Genomic DNA, 21,277 nt, shown 5'->3' on the forward strand with positions numbered 1-21,277 from the left:
AGTTAGTGTCTTCCCTTTCATATCCCAGCCTAGAGTATGGATCCCAGGTGAGGAGGCCTGCCTGGGAGGGGGCCCTGAGCCAGGAAATAAACATTTACTAACTGTAAAAAGGCCTTGTCCCTGCTGCTGGGGAGCCTGCCAAGTGTTGGAGACAGGACTAGTGCATAAAGGATGGGAAGGGAGAGATGCGGTGGGTGGGAGCCAGCTCCCCTCCCCATAGAGGCCTTAGGACATCACACGGGTGGAATTGGGGGTACTGGGGAGGTAACCTAGCACCTCCACCAAACCATAGCACCATACGTTGAGGACAGGGCTAGCTGCATAAGCTCCTTACAGCGTTTTGGTCAAACTGAGGGAAATTGTTGCCTTCTCATTCTCAGTCCACGCGTCCACAGAGGCTATGCCAGCTGCAGGGCAGACCCTGGTCAGATCTGGGTGGATATTCAGAGTGACTGGTCCCACTCTTCCCACAGGCATTAGAGCCCTAACTTTGTTTCCTGGGGCAGCCTGGAAATAGCTGGGTCAGAACCCAGCCAGGAATTTTTCCAAGCTGGTTCCTATATGCAAGAATGGAATGGGGGCCTTGGGGAGCACTTAGGGAAGATGTGGAGAGTTAGAGAAAAAGGGGGCTTGGAGGTAAGGGAGAGGAGTGGGGGAAGGAGAGGGGAGAAGCTATGAGCCTGGAGAAGTAACCAAGGGATCCGGAGGGAATGGGGGGCTGAGAAGAAACCCCCATTTCTGTTCAGAAGATGAGCTATGAGTCTGGGCTTGGGCTGATAGAAGCCTTGGCCCCTGGCCTGGTGGGAGCTCTGGGCAGCTGGCCGGCAGACGTTCCTTAGTGCTGGCGGGGAGGTTTGAATCATCACGCAGGCGCTGGCCTCCATCCGCCCCCACCAGCCCCCTGGCCTCAGTTCCCTGGCAACATCTGGGGTTGGGGGGGCAGCAGGAACAAGGGCCTCTGTCTGCCCAGCTGCCTTCCCCTTTGGGTTTTGCCAGACTCCACAGTGCATACGTGGGCTCCAACAGGTCCTCTTCCCTCCCGGTCACTGACTAACCCCGGAACCACACAGCTTCCCGCTCTCAGTTCCACAAACTTGGTGCCAAATTCTTCTCCCCAGGGAGGCATCCCTGGACACTTCCCAAAGGACCCCAGTCACTTCAGCCTGTTGGCTGCTGCTCACTTTGATGTCTGCAGGTCAGATGAGGGCTCCAGATGGCACATTGTCCAGATAGACACACTGTGTCCCCTGTCCCAGCCCTGGGCTCTCTGTACATGAAGCAAGTCCAGTCCCAAACATGCAGCTGTTTGAGAGGTCAGAACTGGGGGGGTTCAGGAGGAAACTCCCCCCACTCCCTTTCCAAAGCCCATTCCCTCTTTAGCCAGAGCTGGGGTGTGCAGACGTTAGTCACTAGGGGGCGCTCGGCCACCACAGGGAAACTGGGTGAATGCCGTGAGCAGCGTCTTCGAGAGTGAGGACGTGTGTGTCAATGTGGGTGAGTGAGTGTGTGCGTGTAGGGGTTGAGGGCGTTGGAGCGGGTAGAAGGCCAGGGGTCACTCCAGGATTCCAACAGATCTGTGTTTCCCTCTCCCCACCCGTCCCTGTCCGGCTTTCCGCCTTCCCCTGCCCCCTCCAATATTCCTAGCAAGGAGGGAATAGCTCTCGGGCCCTGTCCGCACGTAACCTCACTTTCCTGCTCCCTCCTCGCCAATGCCCGGCGGGCGCGTGTCTCTGGACAGAGTTTCCGGGGGCGGATGGGTAATTTTCAGGCTGTGAACCTTGGTGGGGGTCGAGCTTTCCCTTCATTGCAGCGGGCTGGGGGCCAGGCTTCGCTGGGCGTCCGCAGCGCCCGGGTCTGAGCCGCGCGTGGAGGGGGCGAGGCTCGCTTGTCCCCGCCCCCCGGGGCGGGTCCCGGCGGGGCGGAGCCAGCTTAGGTTTAAAAGTCGGTTGATAGCCGACGATCGCGGAGGCTTGGGGCAGCCGGGTAGCTTGGAGGTCGTGGCACTGGGGGCTGGCACCGGCGCTCTGTACGGAGCGCAGCGGGTAGGTGGACCGGTCAGCGGATCACCGGCCAGGGCGCTCCGTGCTGGAATTTGATATTCGTTGATCCGGGGTTTATCCCCCTTCTTTTTTCTTAAACGTTTTTTAAAAACTGTATTGTTTCCCATTTTAATTTATTTTTGCTTGCCATTCCCCACTTGAATCCGGCCGACGGCGTGGGGAGATTGCTCTGCTCCCCCAAATCACTGTGGATTTTGGAAACCAGCAGAGAGGGAGGAAAGAGGTAGCAAGAGCTCCAGAGAGAAGTCGAGGAAGAGAGAGACGGGGTCAGAGAGAGCGCGCGGGCGTGCGAGCAGCGAGAGGGACAGGGGCAAAGTGAGTGACCTGCTTTTGGGGGTGACCGCCGGAGCGCGGCGTGAGCCCTCCCCCTTGGGATCCCGCAGCGGACCAGTCGGGCTGACGGACAGACAGACAGACACCGCCCCCAGCCCCAGCGCCCACCTCCTCCCCGGCCGGCGGCAGACAGTGGCCGCTGAGGCGAGCCGCGGGCAGGGGCCGGAGCCCGCGCCCGGAGGCGGGGTGGAGGGGCTCGGGGCTCGCGGCGTCGCACTGAAACTTTTCATCCAACTTCTGGGCTGTTCTCGCTCCGGAGGAGCCGTGGTCCGCACCGGGGAAGCCGACCCGAGCGGAGCAGCGAGAAGTGCTAGCTCCAGCCGGGAGGAGCCGCAGCCGGAGGAGGGAGAGGAGGAAGAAGAGAAGGAAGAGGAGAGGGGGCCGCGGTGGCGACTCGGTGCTCGGAAGCCGGGCTCATGGACGGGTGAGGCGGCGGTGTGCGCAGACAGTGCTCCAGCCGCGCGCGCGCCCCAGGCCCTGGCCCGGGCCTCGGCCCGGGGAGGAAGAGAAGCTCACCGAGGCACCGAGGAGAGCGGGCCGCCCCACAGCCCGAGCCGGAGAGGGAGCGCGAGCCGCGCCGGCCCCGGTCGGGCCTCCGAAACCATGAACTTTCTGCTCTCTTGGGTGCATTGGAGCCTTGCCTTGCTGCTCTACCTCCACCATGCCAAGGTAAGCGGCCGTGCCCGCCTGGCGCCGCGGGCCGCTGCGAGCGCCTCTCCCGACTGGGGACGTGCGTGCGAGCGCGCGCGTGGGGGCCCCGTGCCCCACGCGGGTCCATGGGCACCAGGCGTGCGGCGTCCCCCTCTGTCGTCGTAGGTGCAGGGGGAGGGGGCGCGCGCTAGGTGGGAGGGCACCCGGAGAGAGGCTCACCGCCCACGCGGGCCCTGCCCACCCACCGGAGTCACCGCACGTACGATCTGGGCCGACCAGCCGAGGGCGGGAGCCGGAGGAGGAGGCCGAGGGGGCTGGGCTTGCGTTGCTGCTGCCGGCTGAAGTTTGCTCCTGGCCGCTGGTCCCCGCAGATCTGGAAGTCCGGGCAGCCGGGGCGGGAGCCAGAGATCAGCGGGCAGGGGGGTGCTCGGACCTTGGACCGCTGGAGGGCAGAGAGCGTGGAGGGGGCAGGGCGCAGGAGGGAGAGGGGGCTTGCTGTCACTGCCACTCGGTCTCTTTGGCCCTTGCCGCGAGTTTGGGAAAAGTTTTGGGGTGGATTGCTGCGGGGACCCCCCTCCCTGCTGGGCCACCTGCGCCGCGCCAACCCCGCCCGTCCCCGCTCGCGTCCCGCTCGGTGCCCGCCCTCCCCCGCCCGGCCGGGCGCGCGCGGCGCGGAGCCGATTACATCAGCCCGGGCCTGGCCGGCCGCGTGTTTCCCGAGCCTCGGCTGCCCGAATGGGGAGCCCGGAGTGGCGAGCGGCACCCCTCCCCCCGCCAGCCCTCCGTGGGAAGGTGACCTCTCGAGGTAGCCCCAGCCCGGGGATCCGAAGAACCATCCCTACCCCTTTCCACTGTTTCCGGATCCTACCCCTGCCCAGTGCTAGGAGGAATTTCCTGACGCCCCTTCTCTTTCCCCATTTCCTCTCTAGCATGGAGAGAAGCCCCTGTCACCCCTTTTATTTTCATTCCTTTCTGAGGAGAAGATCCATCTAACCCCTTTATGGCCCCAGAGTCCGGGGAAAGGATGATCACTGTCAGAAGTCGTGGCGCGGGAGCCCACCGGGCGCTTTGTCACACTCCACCGAAAGTCCCGACTTGGTGACAGTGTGCTTCCTTTCCCTCCCCAACAGTCCCGAGTGAGCTGTGCTTTAGCTCTCGTGGGAGTGGGTGAAGGGAGGGTTTAAAGAGAGTCATTGCTCCACTTTACCCTTTTGGAGAAATGGCTTGAAATTTGCTGTGCCACGAGCAGCATGGGAATAGTCCTTCCTGAACCCTGGAAAGGAGCTCCTGCCAGCCTTGCACACACTTTGTCCTGGTGAAAGGCAGCGCTGGAGCAGGTGGTTTTTTGGAACTCTAAACTTGCCCACCCAGCTTGCTTCCGAAAGCCACCGAAGGGGTCCCTTTTCGCTCCTCCCTGACACCTTCCCTCAGCCAGAATCCCCTTGGAGAGGACGCGAGAGGAAAGCCATGGACAGGGGTCGCTGCTAACACCACAAGTTCCTCAGACCCTGGCACAAAGGCCTTGGCTACAGGCCTCCAAGTAGGGAGGAGGGGGAGGAGTGGCTGCCTGGCCACAGTGTGACCTTCAGAGGCCCCCAGAGAAGGACACCTGGCCCCTGCCTGCCTAGAACCGCCCCTCCTGTGCCCCCTGGCCTTAGAAGGGGTATGAAATTTCTGTCCCCTTTCCTCATTGGGGCCCAGGAGGAGTGAAGGGTCCAGGGAGAATATTGTCAGGGGGAAGCCAGGGGGTGTCATGGGAATGGGTGAGGGGCTGAGGTGCAGAATCCAGGGGTCCCTGAGGGAGCCTCAGTGGGAGGTGTCCAGCTGGAAGCCTGGGAGCTGTTGTTTTCTCTTGAGAGGGGCTTCCTGTAAGGACCCCTTCCTGTGTGACCTTGGTTTTCTCTGGGAGCAGGGCTGGGGGACCTGAGTGCGGTGCATTTGGGGTGTGTGGGGGACAGTGGAACTCCCGCCAGCAGGGTTTGGTGTTTCATAGGCTAGTGCCCCTCTGGTTGTGAGTGCTGGGCGGGAGGGGAGTCTGTGAGAGCCAGGGACCCTCAGGAAGGGCTGGCAGAAGGCTTTCCTTTTGGGTGCTGCCAGGTCCGCATGTCTGGGTGTGTTGACCTTCACAGCTTCTGGGGAGGGGAGGAATGATGTGGGGGTGGGGAGGGTTAAGGGAGGCCTCAGGCCTAAGGTGGTGCAGGGGGCCCCCTAGGGGCTGGGCAGTGCCAAGGCATAAAAGCCTTCCCTGGTGGCATTTTGAAGAAGGTGCCCAGGTGAGAGGGGCTTGGGACCTCCTCACCCTGGGAGGGAGAAGAAACCAGCGAACAGGTGGGAATAGGAGACTGGTGAGGCTTTGGAAATCTATTGAGGCTCTGGAGAGATTTGTGCAGGGAGGAATATGGGGTTCTCCTCCCCTAGGGTCTCCTCCTGAGTTTTTCCCCTCGAAGTAACCTGTGGGCATGCCGGATTGTTCCTAAGGACTAAAAGAGCTTGGATGGGGGAGGGTGGTTGGTGCCCTTCGGTCCTCAGCACCCCCCTCCCTCTCCAACACCAGCTCACCCTGGTATTTGTCATGTCAGCAGGAGAAGGTCACCATGTTGTTTTTCTCACCCCCAGTCCTTCCTTCCTGCCCCAGTCCAAATTTGTCCTCCTGTTTGACCTTACTACTTACCATGGCTTTGGACCAGGGAATCGGGGGACCGTAAGAGCAAGGAGAGGGAAATGTGGGGAGGGTACAGGGGACTTGGACAACGAAGCATTCTGGGATTTTCCTCCTGCATTTCCAGCTCCCCAGCCCCCAACATCTGGTTAGTCTTTAACTTCCTCGGGTTCATAATTGGAGCAGTCTAGGAGTGGTGGGCATATTTTGTGTCCTGGGGGACCCCCGGTTGTGTCCTCGTCGACTCAGAAGACTTGGAGAAGCCAGAGGCTGTGGGTGGGAGGGAGGTGAAGAGGGAGGAGGGGCTGGGTGGCTGGGCCTGTGCACCCTGGCCCCGGTCCCTGCCCCTGCCCATGCCTTGCTCTCTTTCTGTCCTCAGTGGTCCCAGGCTGCACCCATGGCAGAAGGAGGAGGGCAGCATCACCACGAAGGTGAGTCCCCCTGGCTCTTGGATGGAGGTTCCCTGTCCTCTCAGGGGATGGGTGGACGGCCTAATTCCTTTTCTGTGGGGAGGAAGGGGAAGAGGCACAGGAATATGAGGATCAAGAAGGAAAAAGCTGGGTCCCATGAGGTTCACCCTGTTTTGTGAGGACCCTCTGCTGTTCAGGTCTCTGCTAGAAATAGGACTTGTTGCCCTTTTCTTCTGCTCTTTCCAGTACAGTTTTATTCAGAGAAGGAGCCATGAGCACAGACCAAGAAGACAGTGTTCAGGGATCCTAGATGCTGGGAAAAGTGTCCCTGTCTTCCCTAGCTCCTGGGGGAGGGTGGACATTCAGCGTCATTTCCTATATAGGCATGTCCCACTCACGGGAACTGTGACCCCTCCTGTGTGAGCTGGAGGTGCAGAGGGCTCAGCCTAATGGGATCTCCCCTCCTTTCCCTGGTTTGCATTTCTTTGCCGGTGGAGAAAGCCCCACTTGACTAGGTTCGGACGCTGTGAACTTCCCTCCCAGGCCAGCAGAGGGCTGGCTGTAGCTCCCAGGCGCCCCGCCCCCCTGCCCAACCCCAAGTCCGCCTGCCTTTTGTTCCGCTGTGGTTTGGATCCTCCCATTTCTCTGGGGACACCCTGGCTCTCCCCACCACTGACTGTGGCCTGTGCTTTCCACCTCCGGGGAGGAAAGGCCCTGGGGTCTTCCTTTAGGCAAGTTTCCCTGACCTAAATCCAGCATAGCTGGGTAGTGGCCAGCATTGGTGGTGCCCAGCCTGTTCCACCTCCTCCTTCCCCACCCCAGGAGCCCTTTCCTTGGCCTAGGACCTGGCTACTCAGCCGTTGACCGGCCCCCTGCTTCTAGTGCACCAGTCACTCCTTTCAGCTTCCCAGTGGTCTCTGGTCTGGGAGAGGCAAGACAAATGGTCTTTGTTTGCTGGAGAAAAGGTTGTCTGCGATACATAAGGAAAACCAGGAAAGCCTGGTGTTGGCGCGCCTGTATGTGCTCTCCGGGCAGCGGAGGCCAGCCCGCCTTGGAGGAGTGGCTGCCTGATGAAGGGTGCGGGTGGGGTTGCTCCCTTCCACCTCCCATGGGGCTTGGGGATTCCAAGGAGAAGCTTTTCCGGTGAATTCCTACCCCAGGTCTTTTTACCCTCATCTACCAACCCCTTGCCCGGCCCAGACCTTTCTGCTGTCCACTCCTGGGCCGCAAGCCTCGCCCTCCTCTGTTCCAGCCGTGATGAAGGGGGCAGTTCCAAACTTCTTGATTGGCCATCTGCTTCTCTGTTGATTTGGCTTTAAAAAATGACTTTTTGAGACTTCGGGTCTCCTTCACTCTTTGTGATGATGCTTTGCCGTAACCCTTGGTGGGTAGAGAAGGATTCTGTGCCTGTTGGTGGTCTGGATAAAAGTAGAGACCTCACAGGAGGCAGTGGACGGGCTCGGTTCCCTGCTGTTCTTTCTGTTTTCACACCTGTGGCCTTCTCCCCACCTTCCTCCCAACCAACCTGTTGTGTACATACCCCCCCTCATTGTCCTTTATTCCTCTGGAAAGCAGACCTTGGAGGGAGGAGGGAGGGGGAGGCCCGATGTGGTCTCTGGGGTGGGGCTTGGGAGCCGCGGTGGAAGTCCACTGGGCATACACTTAAGATGCTTTGGTGAAGTTCTAAACTTCGTATTACTCAGGCTGAAAAAAGAGCACTTGTTCCCAGGGCTGGAAATGGAAGACAAAACTCCACCTCTTCAGCCTGTTTCAGTGTCTTCAGAGATCAGCCCAACCCACTTCTACAGTTGAGCAGAGTTGGAGGCCCAGAGACGGGAGGGACTGGCCCAAGGTCGCACCAACTCATGGCCAGAGCCTGGGCCTCCTCACTGGCCAGGTGTTATTTATTCCCTCTGTGTAGGGAACCCATTTCAGGAGCTGGATTGCTATGTGGTGGTGTTGCCGGGGCAGGGGGCGGGGGGGGAGGTGATGGGAGTGGCAGGCTGGGCCACAGTTTGGAATAGTCATGCCGGAGTCCTGCATTTATTTATTCTCAAGGGCTCCACCCCTGTGGCCCAGAATTACCCCTTCATGCTCCAGTGCACCCCAGGCTCTGCCGCCAGCCTGGGAAACTGTCTTTACCCTGGTCTCCCTCCAGATCAACTTCTAGAAATGTTTCGTGGCTACAGTGGCAGCACTGTTTTTTCCATGATGCAAGCAGTTTGCCCTCTTGGGCGGGGTTATCAGTGTCTGGCAGGGCTCTCACAGCGTGCCCGCCCACTGCCACCTGCTGGTTCCAGGCGGCCCCAGCCCCTGGGCTGATGGCCACCACCTTCTCAGCTCAGGTCTGGGGAAGGGGACTGGCAGGGGGAACGGTGCCTCCTCTGTTTTTTGCCTGATACAGGCTTGGGAACACTTTGATGTCAGCTAATTCTCACTCTTTTACTTGCTTGCTGTGTGGGCTTGGGACAAGTTACTTAGCCTTTCTGGGCCTCCTGTTCCCCATCTGTAAAATGGAATCTCAGTAGTGTCTAATGGTACCATGTGGAGACACTTGTATGAGATGATAGCTGCAGACTAATGTACACAGTACCCAGCATGTAGTAAGTGCTCAATAAATAGTTGCTGGTGCATTTGGTGTCATGGTAGTGGTTGTGGGGAGTTGTAGGAAATGAGACTAACTTGGCAAAGCTGGCTCTTCCTCCTTTTAGGGGAAGCTTAGAGTATCCCCATGGGGTGTACGCACAGTCAAACTGTCTTTTGTCATCGAGGTTGACCCAGGATTCAGTTCAGCTGTCACAGTGAGGTGGCGGGATCAGATGTGGCAGGCCATGTCCCTTGGAACTTGAGTACCTTGTGTGATCTCTGGAATAAAAACAGGCTTTCACCAGTGTGGATGGTGGGAAGCTGAGGGAAGTGCTTTAAACACAGTAGGAGGGACTTAAGTTAGATTTTTGGAAGGACTTGCCTGATACAGAAGCTCTGAGGAGTGGCTTTGCAGAGTTGGGTGGAGAGAGGGGCTAGCCATCTTTTGTGTCACCCACTGGGCTCATGCATCACCGCCTCTCATGCAGTGGTGAAGTTCATGGATGTCTACCAGCGCAGCTACTGCCATCCGATTGAGACCCTGGTGGACATCTTCCAGGAGTACCCTGATGAGATCGAGTACATCTTCAAACCATCCTGTGTGCCCCTGATGCGATGCGGGGGCTGTTGCAATGACGAGGGCCTGGAGTGTGTGCCCACTGAGGAGTTCAACATCACCATGCAGGTGGGCATCTTTGGGAAGTGGGGGCAGGGGGCATAGGGAGGGGTGTAACACTTTGGGAACAGGTGGTCCCAGGTCCTTTCCTGGCTAGACTTGCCTTGCCCAGCTCCTGCCTCTGAGTTGCACAGGGGAGGTGTGCTGGGGTCTTGTCTTGCCTTCTGTGGAGAAGATGCTTGCATTCCCAGCCCAGGATCTCAGCAAGCCCCAACCATCTCCTCCTCACTGATGGTTGCCCCCTGGGCTCAGGAGGGGGCAGATGGGTGCCTGTGCCAGGGGGCCCCTCTCTTCTTCTATTGAAGAGAATCCAGAGGGCCCTCCCTTCTTGAGGGCTCTGTTTGGGAAGCTGGATGAACCTGGTCCATGGAGAGTTTAAAAAGTCTTTTGGTGTTACCTGGTGATGGGGCACATCTCAGCCCAGATAGGGTGGGAGGGAGCTGTGAGCCACAAGGAGGGGGTTGCTTTTGGGTATCTACTGGGAGTCAGGGTGAGGCCTAGGGAGGATGAAAGAAGGGGAGGGCATGGGGAGTGGTAAGAATCTAGGATTTGAATTCCCAGCCTGGCCAACCCTTGCAGCCATGTCTTGGCCTCAAGTGGAATGAGGGCTCCTTGAGGCCAACAGGGTTGGGGGAGTTGGGGTGGGCCTGAGCCTCTTTCCTGCAGAGCTCTTGGTCCTCCCTGCCTCCACCACCCATCCCTGCTCTGCAGAACCCCTGGGTGCTGAGTGACAGGAGCCCCAGGGTTGTCCCATCTGGGTTTGGCTGGCTGGGTCACTAACCTCTGTGATCTGCTTCTTTCCCCCCCAGATTATGCGGATCAAACCTCACCAAGGCCAGCACATAGGAGAGATGAGCTTCCTACAGCACAACAAATGTGAATGCAGGTGAGGATGTAGTTATGGATTCATTATCAGCAAGTGGCCGCAGGGCACCTGGTCTGTGCCAGGGTTAAGCATGTTGTACTTGTTAACCCATGTCCAGCTTCCAGCTGCGTGACCTTGGGCATTTTACTTCAATGTGCCTCAGTTTCTACATCTGTAAAATGGGTACAATAGTAGTATATCTTAGAGCCTTGTTATAAGGATTAAATAAGTTATATACGAGGAGATTAAAACAGTGGCTCCATCATAAATGCTGTTTTTACTGTGGTTATTATTGTTATTATCCCTTATCATTGTCATCACTGTCTTAACCCTTTTCTGTTTTGTTCTTTTCTCTCTCCCTACCCATTTCAGACCAAAGAAAGATAGAGCAAGACAAGAAAAGTAAGTGGCCCTGACTTTAGCACTTCTCCCTTTCCGTGGCCGGTTGTCTTGATCTGGGGCTCTTGGCTACCTCTGTTGGGGGCTCTCATGGCCTCCCTGGGTCAGGGAGTTGGTCTTGTGGGGGACTTGTGGTGGCAGCCACAACAGGATGGTTCCAACTCCAGGGTGATGCTCTAGGGTTAGTGAGAAATCCCGGCCAGGAGCCTGGCACTTCCTTTGGAAGGGACCATGCCTTCTGGGTCTCTGGATCATTCCTGGGCAGGACTTGCTGTTTCGGTGTGTCAGGGGGCAATATGGACACTGACTTCCTGGCTTGCTCTGGGGCACCCACAGTGGGGAGAGGGTGTAGGTGGCAGAGAGGCCAGCTTCTGTGTGGCAGAGGAAACAGCCTCTTTTGGTGGCTGCTGTGACGGTGCAGTTGGACGTGAGGCCGGCGGGAGGGTGTTTCTCAGCGCAGGCCCTCCTGTCGGCAGCAGGCGGCAGACACACGGCCCTCTTGGCCAGGGAGAAAAAGTTGAATGTTGGTCATTTTCAGAGGCTCGTGAGTGCTCAGTGTTCAGGGTCGGGCAGGATGGTGGGGGGATGAGGTCTGGTGGCAGTAAGCCTTCAAGACAGGGTGGGCGGCTGGCATCGGCTGGAGCTTGCAGGGAAAGAGAGACTGAGAGAGAGTACCCGGGCCCTGCCCCTTCCCCACACCATCCTGTCTGCCCCCAGTGCTGTGGGGACATTGAAGTCCCCTCGGCCTCACCCCCTTGGCTCTTCCCTCAGACCGCAGCTTCCAGAGTGAGAGGATGCGGAAACCCTCCTTCCACCCTTTGCTGCTTTCTCCTAAGGGGGACAGACTCACCCTCTCTGGTCCCTTCTCCCCCTCCTTTCTTCCCTGTGACAGACATGCTGAGGTGTGTTCTCTCGGGCCTGGCAGGCATGGAGGGCGCTGGTTCTCTTGAGGGGCACAGGCCACAGCCTGCCCGCTTCCCGTTTCCCCAAATGACTGCTTTGCCACGGGGAGGGTAGGGGGCTCGCCTGGGCTCGGAAGAGAGTCTGGTGAGATGGTGTCGCAGGCTTTGACAGGCTGGGGAGAGAACTCCCTGCCAAGTACCGCCCAGGCTCCTCCTCCCCAGCCCTCCCTAACTCCCACCCCACCCTGCTGCCTGCCCGGGGCTCCCGGACACCGGCCGTGCCTCCCAGTTCAGGTCGTGCTGAGCAGGCTGTTGCTTTTCTGTGTTGCTCTTGGTTCTGTGCCAGCTCTCAAAGTAGCCGCTTCCCCCACGCCGGGATTCCCAGAGGTTCTGTTGCACTCGGAAATGAAGGCAGAAGGTGCCCGAAGCTCAGCCTGCCCTCCCACTCCTGCTCCCCATCCAGGCAGCTCTCTGACCTTCTCCCTGAAGCCTGGCCTACCTTTCGTCACCCCCTGACCTTCAGGGTCAGACTTGGACAGGGCTGCTGGGCAAAGAGCCCTCCCTCGGGCTTTGCCCCCTGCCGGGGACCAGGAGCCTCTGTCAGCATGGAGACCCTTGCGTCCTGTGCCCTCTACCCAGTCTCGGTTTCCCACCCTTCACCTTGTCAGGGGCTATGTTTGCCACCTTAGGGTGGCCAGTGTGAGGAGAAGAAAGAGCCATCGAGTGCTTGCTGCCCAGACACGCCTGTGTGTGCCGTGCATGCCTTCCCAGAGACCACCTGCCTCCTGACACTTCCTCCAGGAAGCCGCCCTGTGTGGCTTTGCTTTGGTCCTTCCCCCATCCCTGCCCTCCTCACTGCTTCTTTTACTCCACCCCCGCCCCCACTGCCCCTGCTCTCTCTCTGTCTCTGTTTTTTTATTTTCCAGAAAATCAGTTCCAGGAAAGGGAAAGGGGCAAAAACGAAAGCGCAAGAAATCCCGGTATAAGTCCTGGAGCGTGTACGTTGGTGCCCGCTGCTGTCTAATTCCCTGGAGCCTCCCTGGCCCCCAGTCCAGCTCCCACCTGCTGTACCCCATAACCCTGCCTCCCTCCCCTGGTCCCTCCCTGGCACTCATCCCCGTGGCCCTTGTCTCTCTCTCACTCTCACTCCACTAATTGGCACCAATGGGTAGATTTGGTGGTGGCGTTGCTGGTCCAGGGTTGGGTGAATGGGGGGTGAGCAGGCCTGGAGGATTGAGGGTGGAGACTCTGGCTTGGCTGGGCACCCGTTTTCTCTCACCCACTGGGCACTGGTGGCCGGACCCATGTTGGCACGGGTGCCTGCTCACCCAACTGGTTTCCATTACTCTAGGCTTCTGCACTCGTCTGGAAGCTGAGGGTGGTGGGGAGGGCAGACGTGGTCCAAGAAGGGCTGTGAATGACCCAAGGTGGCTTGTCGAATGGCTCCTCAGCTAAAGGAGGAGCTTGGGTGGGATCACACGCCATGTGGCGGCCTCTCTTCCTCTAGTGGAAGTGCCCTGGCTCCTCATGGAGTTGGGGCCTCTGGAGGGGAGCCCCCTATTCCATGGCACCTGCAGAGGGCTCCCTGTAGAGTGGTCTCTTCCTCTGGGTTGGAGGCTACGGTGGGCCCTGCCCTGGGCCCTCTGGCCACCAGTGGCCTGGCCTGTGGACACTGCCTGTGGGCTTAGCCTCCCATCACACCCTACTTTAGCCCACCTTGGTGGAGGGGCCTGGGCATGAGCCAGTGCACAGGGAGAAGGTGGCCCCTGCCATCTCAGTGGCCCTTGATTGCCATTCCCAGCTGGTGAAGAGTCAAGCGTGCTCAGATGGGGATGGCAGAGGTTGGGTCCCTCTGGCCTGAGACTCACTCTTGTCGCCCAGGGACACAGCATTGCCCCTCATGGCAGTCTCTCCTTGCACTCTCTGCCCGCCTGTGCCCGCCTCTTCCTGTGGCAGGTGTCCTAGCCAGTGCTGCCTCTTTCTGCTGCTCTCTCTATCTTCTGCTGTAGTGCTCGGATCCTTCCAGGGTGTGGAAGGGCGTGGGGGCTGACCAGCCGGGTGGGGGTGCAGCTGTGGATGTGTTAGGGGGTGTTGCATGGTGATTTTTTTTCTCTCTCTCTGCTGATGCTCTAGCTTAGATGTCTTTCCTTTTGCCTTTTTGCAGTCCCTGTGGGCCTTGCTCAGAGCGGAGAAAGCATTTGTTTGTACAAGATCCACAGACGTGTAAATGTTCCTGCAAAAACACAGACTCGCGTTGCAAGGCGAGGCAGCTTGAGTTAAACGAACGTACTTGCAGGTTGGTTCCCAGAGGGCGAGCAAGTCAGAGAGGGGCATCACACAGAGATGGGGAGAGAGAGAGAGAGAGAGAGAGAGAGAAAGAGAGCGAGCGAGCGAGCGAGAGAGCGCCTGAGAGGGGCCAGCTGCTTGCTCAGTTTCTAGCTGCCTGCCTGATGACTGCTGCCTTCTCTGCTTTTAAGGCCCCGTGGTGGGCTGCAGGCGCTGATCCAGCCTGGCGGGGCCTGCTCTGAGGCTGGCCTGGTTGCCTGAGTGGTAGGCTGGTGTGGCTTAGTGTGGTGGTGTGGACGCAAGCTGTGTGTTGTGTCCTGTGGTCCTTCTGCTCATAGTGGCTGTTGGTCCTGATGTTATTACTACTCTGGTACTAATGCTGAGAAGCTGAAAGCCGATTCCAGGTGTGGACAATGTCAACAAAGCATAGACGCTCTCACCGCGCTCACGGGGCCTGGTCTGCTCTCACGGCTCTCTCCCGGGCCTGGCCTCGGCCCTTTGAAGTCTGCATGGCTGAGCTTCTCACTCACTCAGTGTTTCTCGATGGGGGAAGGGACTGAGTCTCCCGCTTCAGACTGGGCCTCCCTGAGGAAAGGGTTGTGTCTCCTCCTTTGGACTGGGGCTCCCTGAGGACAGGGATAGGTCTCTCTCCTCAGACTGGGGTTCCCTGAGGATAGGGCCATGTCTCCTCTCTCAGACTGAGGCCCCCTGAAGATAGGGCCATGTCTCCCCCCTCAGAGTGAGGCTCCCTGAGGATTGGGCCATGTCTCCCCCCTCAGACTGAGGCCCCCTGAAGATAGGGCCATGTCTCCCCCCTCAGACTGAGGCTCCCTGAGGATTGGGCCATGTCTCCCCCCTCAGACTGGGGTTCCCTGAGGATTGGGCCATGTCTCCCCCCTCAGACTAGGGCTCCCTGAGGGCAAGGGCTCTGGCTGTTGGTTTAGGACAGGGCAGTTTTGCCTACACACTGAAGGAGCTGTAGCACTTGATAACTTTAATCCTCCACCAGTCATGGTGACAACCCCAAGCAGCCCACACATTTTCAAGTGCTCCCAGGATGCGTGGAGGGAGGGTTCTGTGCCCATTCTCCTGACATTAGACTGTGAACTGCAGGAGCCTGGGCCTGGTTTAGTTACCTTTGTGGGCCCCAGGCATCTGTACCTCTGTCCCTTGTCCATGCTAAGGACCAGGGAAGTATCAAATGAATGAATGCAGGCCTCAGTTCAGGGGGGCGAGGCCAGGAGCACAGGGCCGGGACTGGTGGCTGGCAATCTTTTGATGCCTTAGCCTGTGTTCTTTATACCAGTTTGCCTGTGCTCAGTGAGAGAGGCCCTGGGGAGTGAGGGTAAGCTTCACTTAGGGAGGCAGGACTTTTATGAGGATTCCCCAGACAGGGCCAAGGCACCCTCAGCACACCCCAAGTCTGTGTTAGGGGAGTCTCCCCTTCCCCACCAATGTTCTTGTGGCTTGTGGGTGCTCAGGGGATGCTGGGAACCAGGCCTGGGTAGTTGGTATGGGATTCTGTCTGTCTTAGCCCTATGTAAAACCAAGAGGTGTATATTAGTGCTGGGGGTGGGGGCTCTGCCTAACTTCAGGTCTAGATGAGGGGGGTCTCAGTTCCCCAGGGGTCCTTGGGGAAGATTAGGGACTTGACATTTTAGGATTTTTTTTGGTGATAATCCTGCAGATGGGTGTGTGTGTGAAGTGACCTGGAGCTAACTGAAGTTACCCTAACCTCCTAATTCCTTACCCAACTCCCAAGTTGGCTGGATCTGTGAATATCAGTTTCCAAAATTGGAGGCTTAGGACTCCCATTTCCAGGCTCCCAGAAGGGTAGGGCCTGTTCTGCCTCCTCCTTACAATCAGTCCAGGGGCAGGAGCATGCTGAGAAAGTTCTGGGAGGCCCCCTTTGCTTCAGCAGGAGTAGCGAAACTGCAGAACTATCTCTCCGCATCCTAAGTGAAGCAGCATATTGGAAAGGGAAGAGCCGGGGACCTGGGACTGCAGCCTCTAACCAGCTCAAGAGAGGAGGCCTGCAGCCATACTGGGAGGGGACACGGGGAATGGAGATGTTCCTTCACCTTCCTGGGGCCTCCTGCTCTACGCTACCCCTTTGGGAGCCTCCCATCCCCAGGGCAGGCCTTTGCTGTCGATGGCCATCCAGCCAAGCCTCTCTGCCTCAGGCGTTCTGCCTGATGCTCTGCCCACTCTCTTCCCCATACCAGCCCCTAGGGCCCAAACTGAAAAACGTCCTCAGCAGGGAGCTTCTTCTGATTAACTTCATCTAGCTCTGGTCACCCCTCGGCTCTTAAAATGTCAAGTGGGGACTGTTCTTTGGTATCCGTTCATTTGTTGCTTTGTAAAGTGTTCCCATGTCCTTGTCTTGTCTCAGTAGATTGCGAGCTCCAGAGGGCAGACTGGGAGCCCCTGAGTGGAGCTGCTGCTCAGACTGGGGCTCCCTGAGGGCGGAGCTGGGGCTGCTCTCACACTGGGGCTTTTTGTCCCAGGACCACACCTTCCTGTCCTCTGGGCTCTTAAGGTGCCGGAAGCTGCAGTGACCCAGGGGCCCCCAGGAATGGGGAGGCTGCCTGCCTCGTCACCAAGCCCCCTCACTTGGCCCTAACTCCAGCCTTCGTTTTCCATTCCCCTCAGATGTGACAAGCCGAGGCGGTGAGCCGGGCAGGAGGAAGGAGCCTCCCTCAGGGTTTCGGGAACCAGATCTCTCACCAGGAAAGACTGACACAGAATGATGGATACAGAAAGCACGCTGCCGCCACCACACCATCACCATCGACAGAACAGTCCTTAATCCAGAAACCTGAAATGAAGGAAGAGGAGACTCTGCGCAGAGCACTTTGGGTCCGGAGGGCGAGACTCCGGCAAAAGCATTCCCGGGCGGGTGACCAAGCACGGTCCCTCTTGGAATTGGATTCGCCATTTTATTTTTCTTGCTGCTAAATCACCGAGCCCGGAAGATTAGAGAGTTTTATTTCTGGGATTCCTGTAGACACACCCACCCACATACATACGTTTATATATATATATATATTATATATATATAAAAATAAATATCTATATTTTATATATATAAAATATATATATTCTTTTTTTAAATTAACAGTGCTAATGTTATTGGTGTCTTCACTGGATGTATTTGACTGCTGTGGACTTGAGTTGGGAGGGGAACGTTCCCACTCAGATCCTGACAGGGAAGAGGATGAGACGAGAGACTCTGGCGTGATCTTTTTCTTTGTCCCACTTGGCTGGGCCAGGGTCCTCTCCCCAGCCCAGGAATGTGCAAGGCCAGGGCATGGGGGCAAATATGACCCACTTTCAGGAACACCGACAAACCCAGCCCTGGCGCTGAGCCTCTCCCCTGGGTCAGATGGACAGAAAGGCATATGACAGGTACAGGGGTGAGCACACTGGCTCTGACTAGGAGTTTGGGGAGCTTCAGGACATTGCTGTGCTTTGGGGATTCCCTCCACATGCTGCATGGGAATCTCATCCCCAGGGGCATTGCCTGGAAGATTCAGGAGCCTGGGCGGCGTTCACTTACTCTCACCTGCTTCCAAGTTGCCCAGGAGGCCACCGACAGATGTTCCAGCGAAGAGAAGAGACACGTGTTGGAAGCAGCAGCCCATGACAGCTCCTCCTCCTGGGACCCACCCTCATCCTCTTTCTGCTCACCTTCCTGGGGTGCAGCCTAAAAGGACCTGATGTCCTCACACCATTGAAACCACTAGTTCTGTCCCCCCAGGAGGCCTGGTTGTGTGTGTGTGAGTGGTTGACCCTCCTCCATCCCCTGGCCCTTCCCTTCCCGAGGCACAGAGAGGCAGGGCAGGATCCACGTGCCCATCGTGGAGGCAGAGAAAAGAGAAAGTGTTTTGTATACGGTACTTATTTAATATCCCTTTTTAATTAGAAATTAAAACAGTTAATTTAATTAAAGAGTAGGGTTTTTTTCAGTATTCTTGGTTAATATTTAATTTCAACTATTTATGAGATGTATCTTTTGCTCTCTCTCGCTCTCTTATTTGTACTGGTTTTTGTATATAAAATTCATGTTTCCAATCTCTCTCTCCCTGATCGGTGACAGTCACTAGCTTATCTTGAACACATATTTAATTTTGCTAACACTCAGCGCTGCCCTCCCCTTTCCCCTGGCTCCCCAGCACACATTCCTTTGAAATAAGGTTTCAATATACATCTACATACTATATATATATTTGGCAACTTGTATTTGTGTGTATATATATATATATGTTTATGTATATATGTGATTCTGATAAAATAGACATTGCTATTCTGTTTTTTATATGTAAAAACAAAACAAGAAAAAATAGAGAATTCTACATACTAAATCTCTCTCCTTTTTTAATTTTAATATTTGTTATCATTTATTTATTGGTGCTACTGTTTATCCGTAATAATTGTGGGGAAAAGATATTAACATCACATCTTTGTCTCTAGTGCAGTTTTTTCGAGATATTCCGTAGTACATATTTATTTTTAAACAACGACAAAGAAATACAGATATATCTTAAAAAAAAAAAAGCATTTTGTATTAAAGAATTTAATTCTGATCTCAAAGCTCCTCTTGGTTTCTCCTTCTCCATGGAATCCTTGCTCTAGACTTCCTCCCACCCCTTTCCCTCTTCCTTTGCGGAACATGGCATTTTTCTTGGGTCTGGGAATGGTGTGTCTAATGTGTAGGTCTTGTGCTGGGGGTGAAGTCCTTCCGTTTTGGCTGAGCTGGTCATGGGGGAACCCATCCATCCTGTCTTGATATAGAAGGTGGGAAGCTCTGGGAATGGGTGGAGCGGGGGAAACAGCTCATCAGACAGGAACCAAGGACCCTTGCAATAGGTAGTGCTGCCTTCAAGAATTAGGTGATCCAGGCCTCTGTGCCTTGGCCAAGGAAGGAACTGGCCATGTCTCCAAGCTTGCTGCCCGGGAGACAGGAGAGAGCTGTGTACAGCTGTGGGAGTCTTGTTGGCTGCGACTGGCTGGGAGTGAGCAAGGGATGCTGCTGGAGGGCTGTGACTCCAGGGTGTAACTTAATCTTACATAGTTACACCCTGGAGCTCCTTGAGCCTCTGAAAGATAAACCCATAGCTCTGGTCGCCACTGATGGGACTCCTTGCCCCACCTTGCTGCATAAGCTCTTCTCTTATGTCCTGCTCCTGGGTAAGGTGGCACCTGTCCAGGTCTTTGGCACTGAAGAGCAGTGCTTCCAAATTTACTTCCTCTAGCCTCTCATTTGTTTTTGTAAACCATAAATATGGCTTGAATAAATATTGAGCCAGCCATTATGCTGCTATGAATAAGATGCAGTTCCACCCCTCAAGGATCTGGTGAGGGTGAGTGGGTGAGGAGACAAAAAACTATAAATCCGTGAGCAGAAAAATAAATAAAATGTGCTGGGGGCATCTGATCCAGTTTGGGGGTGGGAGTTGTGTTGGGGGTGGGAGTTGTGTTGGGGGTGGTGTCTTCTCATGACATTATCTCTAGGCCGCCTAGAGGATGTTTGAAGGTAGGGAGAACAGAGGGGGAGGGAGGTGAAAGGGTTGAGGGCAACCTAGGCAGAAAGGATAGTGTGAGCAAGGCATGAAGGTGGCACTTGGCCAGGGAGTGGGTGGGGGGTGGAGGCTGGAGACATGGGCAGGGGTTAGCGCCAGGGGAGCCTACAGCACCATGCCAAGAGCCTAGGGCCTCTCAGGGATGAGCAGCAGCTGAGGGGCTTTAAACACGAGTGGCCCAGTCAGATACACTTGTCCACAGGTGCCCGGCAACAGTATGGGGAGCAGAGAGGCTGTTGTAGTCTTACTGGAGGAATCGCGCTGAGGGTAGGGAAGCGGCTTTGGTGACTGGCAGCGCAGGCACGTGCAAGGTCTCAGCCTCAGGCAGCTTTTGGTCTAGTAAGTGGTCCTTTCCCAATCACTGACCACGTGCCAGCCCCTACATTGGTTAACATTGAATCTGCACGGCAGCCCTGGGAGGCAGGTGCTTTTTTTTTCCCCGAGATAAAGTCTCGCTTTGTTGCCCAGGCTGGAGTACAATGGCTTGATCTCAGCTCCCTGCAACCCCCGCCTCCCGGGTTCAAGCGATTCTCCTGCTTCAGCCTCCCGAGTAGCTGGGACTATAGGCACACACCACCATGCCTGGCTAATTTTTGTATTTTTAGTAGAGACTGGGGTTTCACCATATTGGTCAGGCTCGTCTTGAATGCCTGACCTCAGATGATCTACCTGCCTCGGCCTCCCAAAAGTGCTGGGATTACAGGTGTGAGCCACTGTACCCAGCCTATTAATGAGAAATTGTATATTCTTTTGATACTAAGTCTTTGCATCTGTCCAAGGGCAGAAATCAGGTGTAAAGAAAAAAATACAACTTTGAATCTGATACTTATCGCGTGTCTCAATTGGTTGTAGCCACGTTTCGAGTGCTTAATCTACACATGGCTAGTGGCTATCATTTCTGACAGTGTAGCTTTAAAATGTACTCCCCCTTTTGTTTGTCTCCCCCAACTAGAATGCAAGCCCCATGAGGGAAGAGATTTTTGTCTGTTTCCTTCATGGTATCTCCAGCTCCTGGAACAGTGCCTGGAACATAGTATGTGCTCAATAAACATTTGTTAAATGACTGACATTATTGACACTGAGCCCTGGACCTGCGAGTTTCATCCCAAGGCTATGGAGGTGAGTACAGGATTTCTACAGAAATGCCAGGAGTGGTTGGTGGAGGGTTAGCAGGACAGGTGGGGACTTGAGCAGGGATTGTCTAGGAGAAGTGAGCTCAAAGTCAGCTGGTAGGGATTAGAACAGAGGCTTCTTCATCACTGTCTCCTCTTAGCCACCCTGGAGATGGGGCTTATTATGATTGTTTGGCAGATGAGAAGCAGGAGGCCCAGAGAAGGTAAATAGCTTGCCCGAATTTACGCACAGCCAGTAAATGGCCAAGCCAGAATTTAAACCAGCTTTCCTGACTCCGAATCTAGTGCTCTTTTCACCACACCACAGCTGCCCCAGGCTAGGGCAGGACATCAACAAATAAAAATGAATCGTCTAGACTGAATACAAACAGGCAAGAAGAAAAGTGGGACAGGGGGAGGATGTAGCGGTGGCCAAACCCAGGACTGAAATCCAGACTTCCCCAAGTGTGGTAAGGCAAGGCGAGGCAAGCAAGAGATGTCTCTAGGGGCTAGGGCTCGTCAGTGGAAGATCGGAAACCTAAGCACGCAAGAGATTGCAACACATGGCCTTAGATGAGAGAAACAGCCTTGAAATAAACCATGGAGAGAAGAAGGAGAACATGAAAATGCCACCTCCCCCAATTGTATAAGACCTGCTCCATACCCCACTGGAGCCTTTCTCAAGGATCTCTCAAGACCTAAGCAAGTCCCAGGGCCTACCCTGCCTTCCCAGGTCATCTCCTCTCTGTGAGACTC

General features: G+C 56.1%; 1 protein-coding gene across 9 annotated transcripts; it reads left to right on the plus strand.

Annotated features, from left to right (window-relative positions):
• Positions 1-1,942: 1,942 nt before the first annotated feature.
• VEGFA (vascular endothelial growth factor A) lies at positions 1,943-18,420 on the plus strand. 9 transcript variants are annotated; one of them, XM_017547395.1, is made up of 8 exons: positions 1,943-3,062; positions 6,083-6,134; positions 9,188-9,384; positions 10,185-10,261; positions 10,613-10,642; positions 12,468-12,539; positions 13,706-13,837; positions 16,480-18,420. In XM_017547395.1, the coding sequence occupies exons 1-8, from the start codon at positions 2,997-2,999 to the stop codon at positions 16,499-16,501; spliced, it is 648 nt and encodes a 215-aa protein (XP_017402884.1). In that variant the 5' UTR covers positions 1,943-2,996; the 3' UTR covers positions 16,502-18,420. The 9 variants fall into 9 exon arrangements, with proteins under 9 accessions (XP_017402884.1, XP_017402885.1, XP_017402886.1 ...); XM_017547396.1 differs by having other exon boundaries at positions 12,468-12,521; XM_037745342.1 differs by lacking the exon at positions 1,943-3,062 and adding an exon at positions 3,738-3,849.
• Positions 18,421-21,277: the final 2,857 nt, after the last annotated feature.

Source organism: Cebus imitator, unplaced genomic scaffold, assembly GCF_001604975.1.
Source record: "Cebus imitator isolate Cc_AM_T3 unplaced genomic scaffold, Cebus_imitator-1.0 Scaffold197, whole genome shotgun sequence".
Lineage (NCBI taxonomy): Eukaryota > Metazoa > Chordata > Mammalia > Primates > Cebidae > Cebus > Cebus imitator.

Bases quoted from the DNA above. Each gene is read 5' to 3' on its own strand.
- VEGFA (XM_017547395.1), top strand. From the start codon at position 2,997: ATGAACTTTCTGCTCTCTTGGGTGCATTGGAGCCTTGCCTTGCTGCTC. The intron at 3,063-6,082 runs GTAAGCGGCCGT...TTCTGTCCTCAG, and splicing joins TCTACCTCCACCATGCCAAG to TGGTCCCAGGCTGCACCCAT. The intron at 13,838-16,479 runs GTTGGTTCCCAG...CATTCCCCTCAG, and splicing joins TTAAACGAACGTACTTGCAG to ATGTGACAAGCCGAGGCGGT.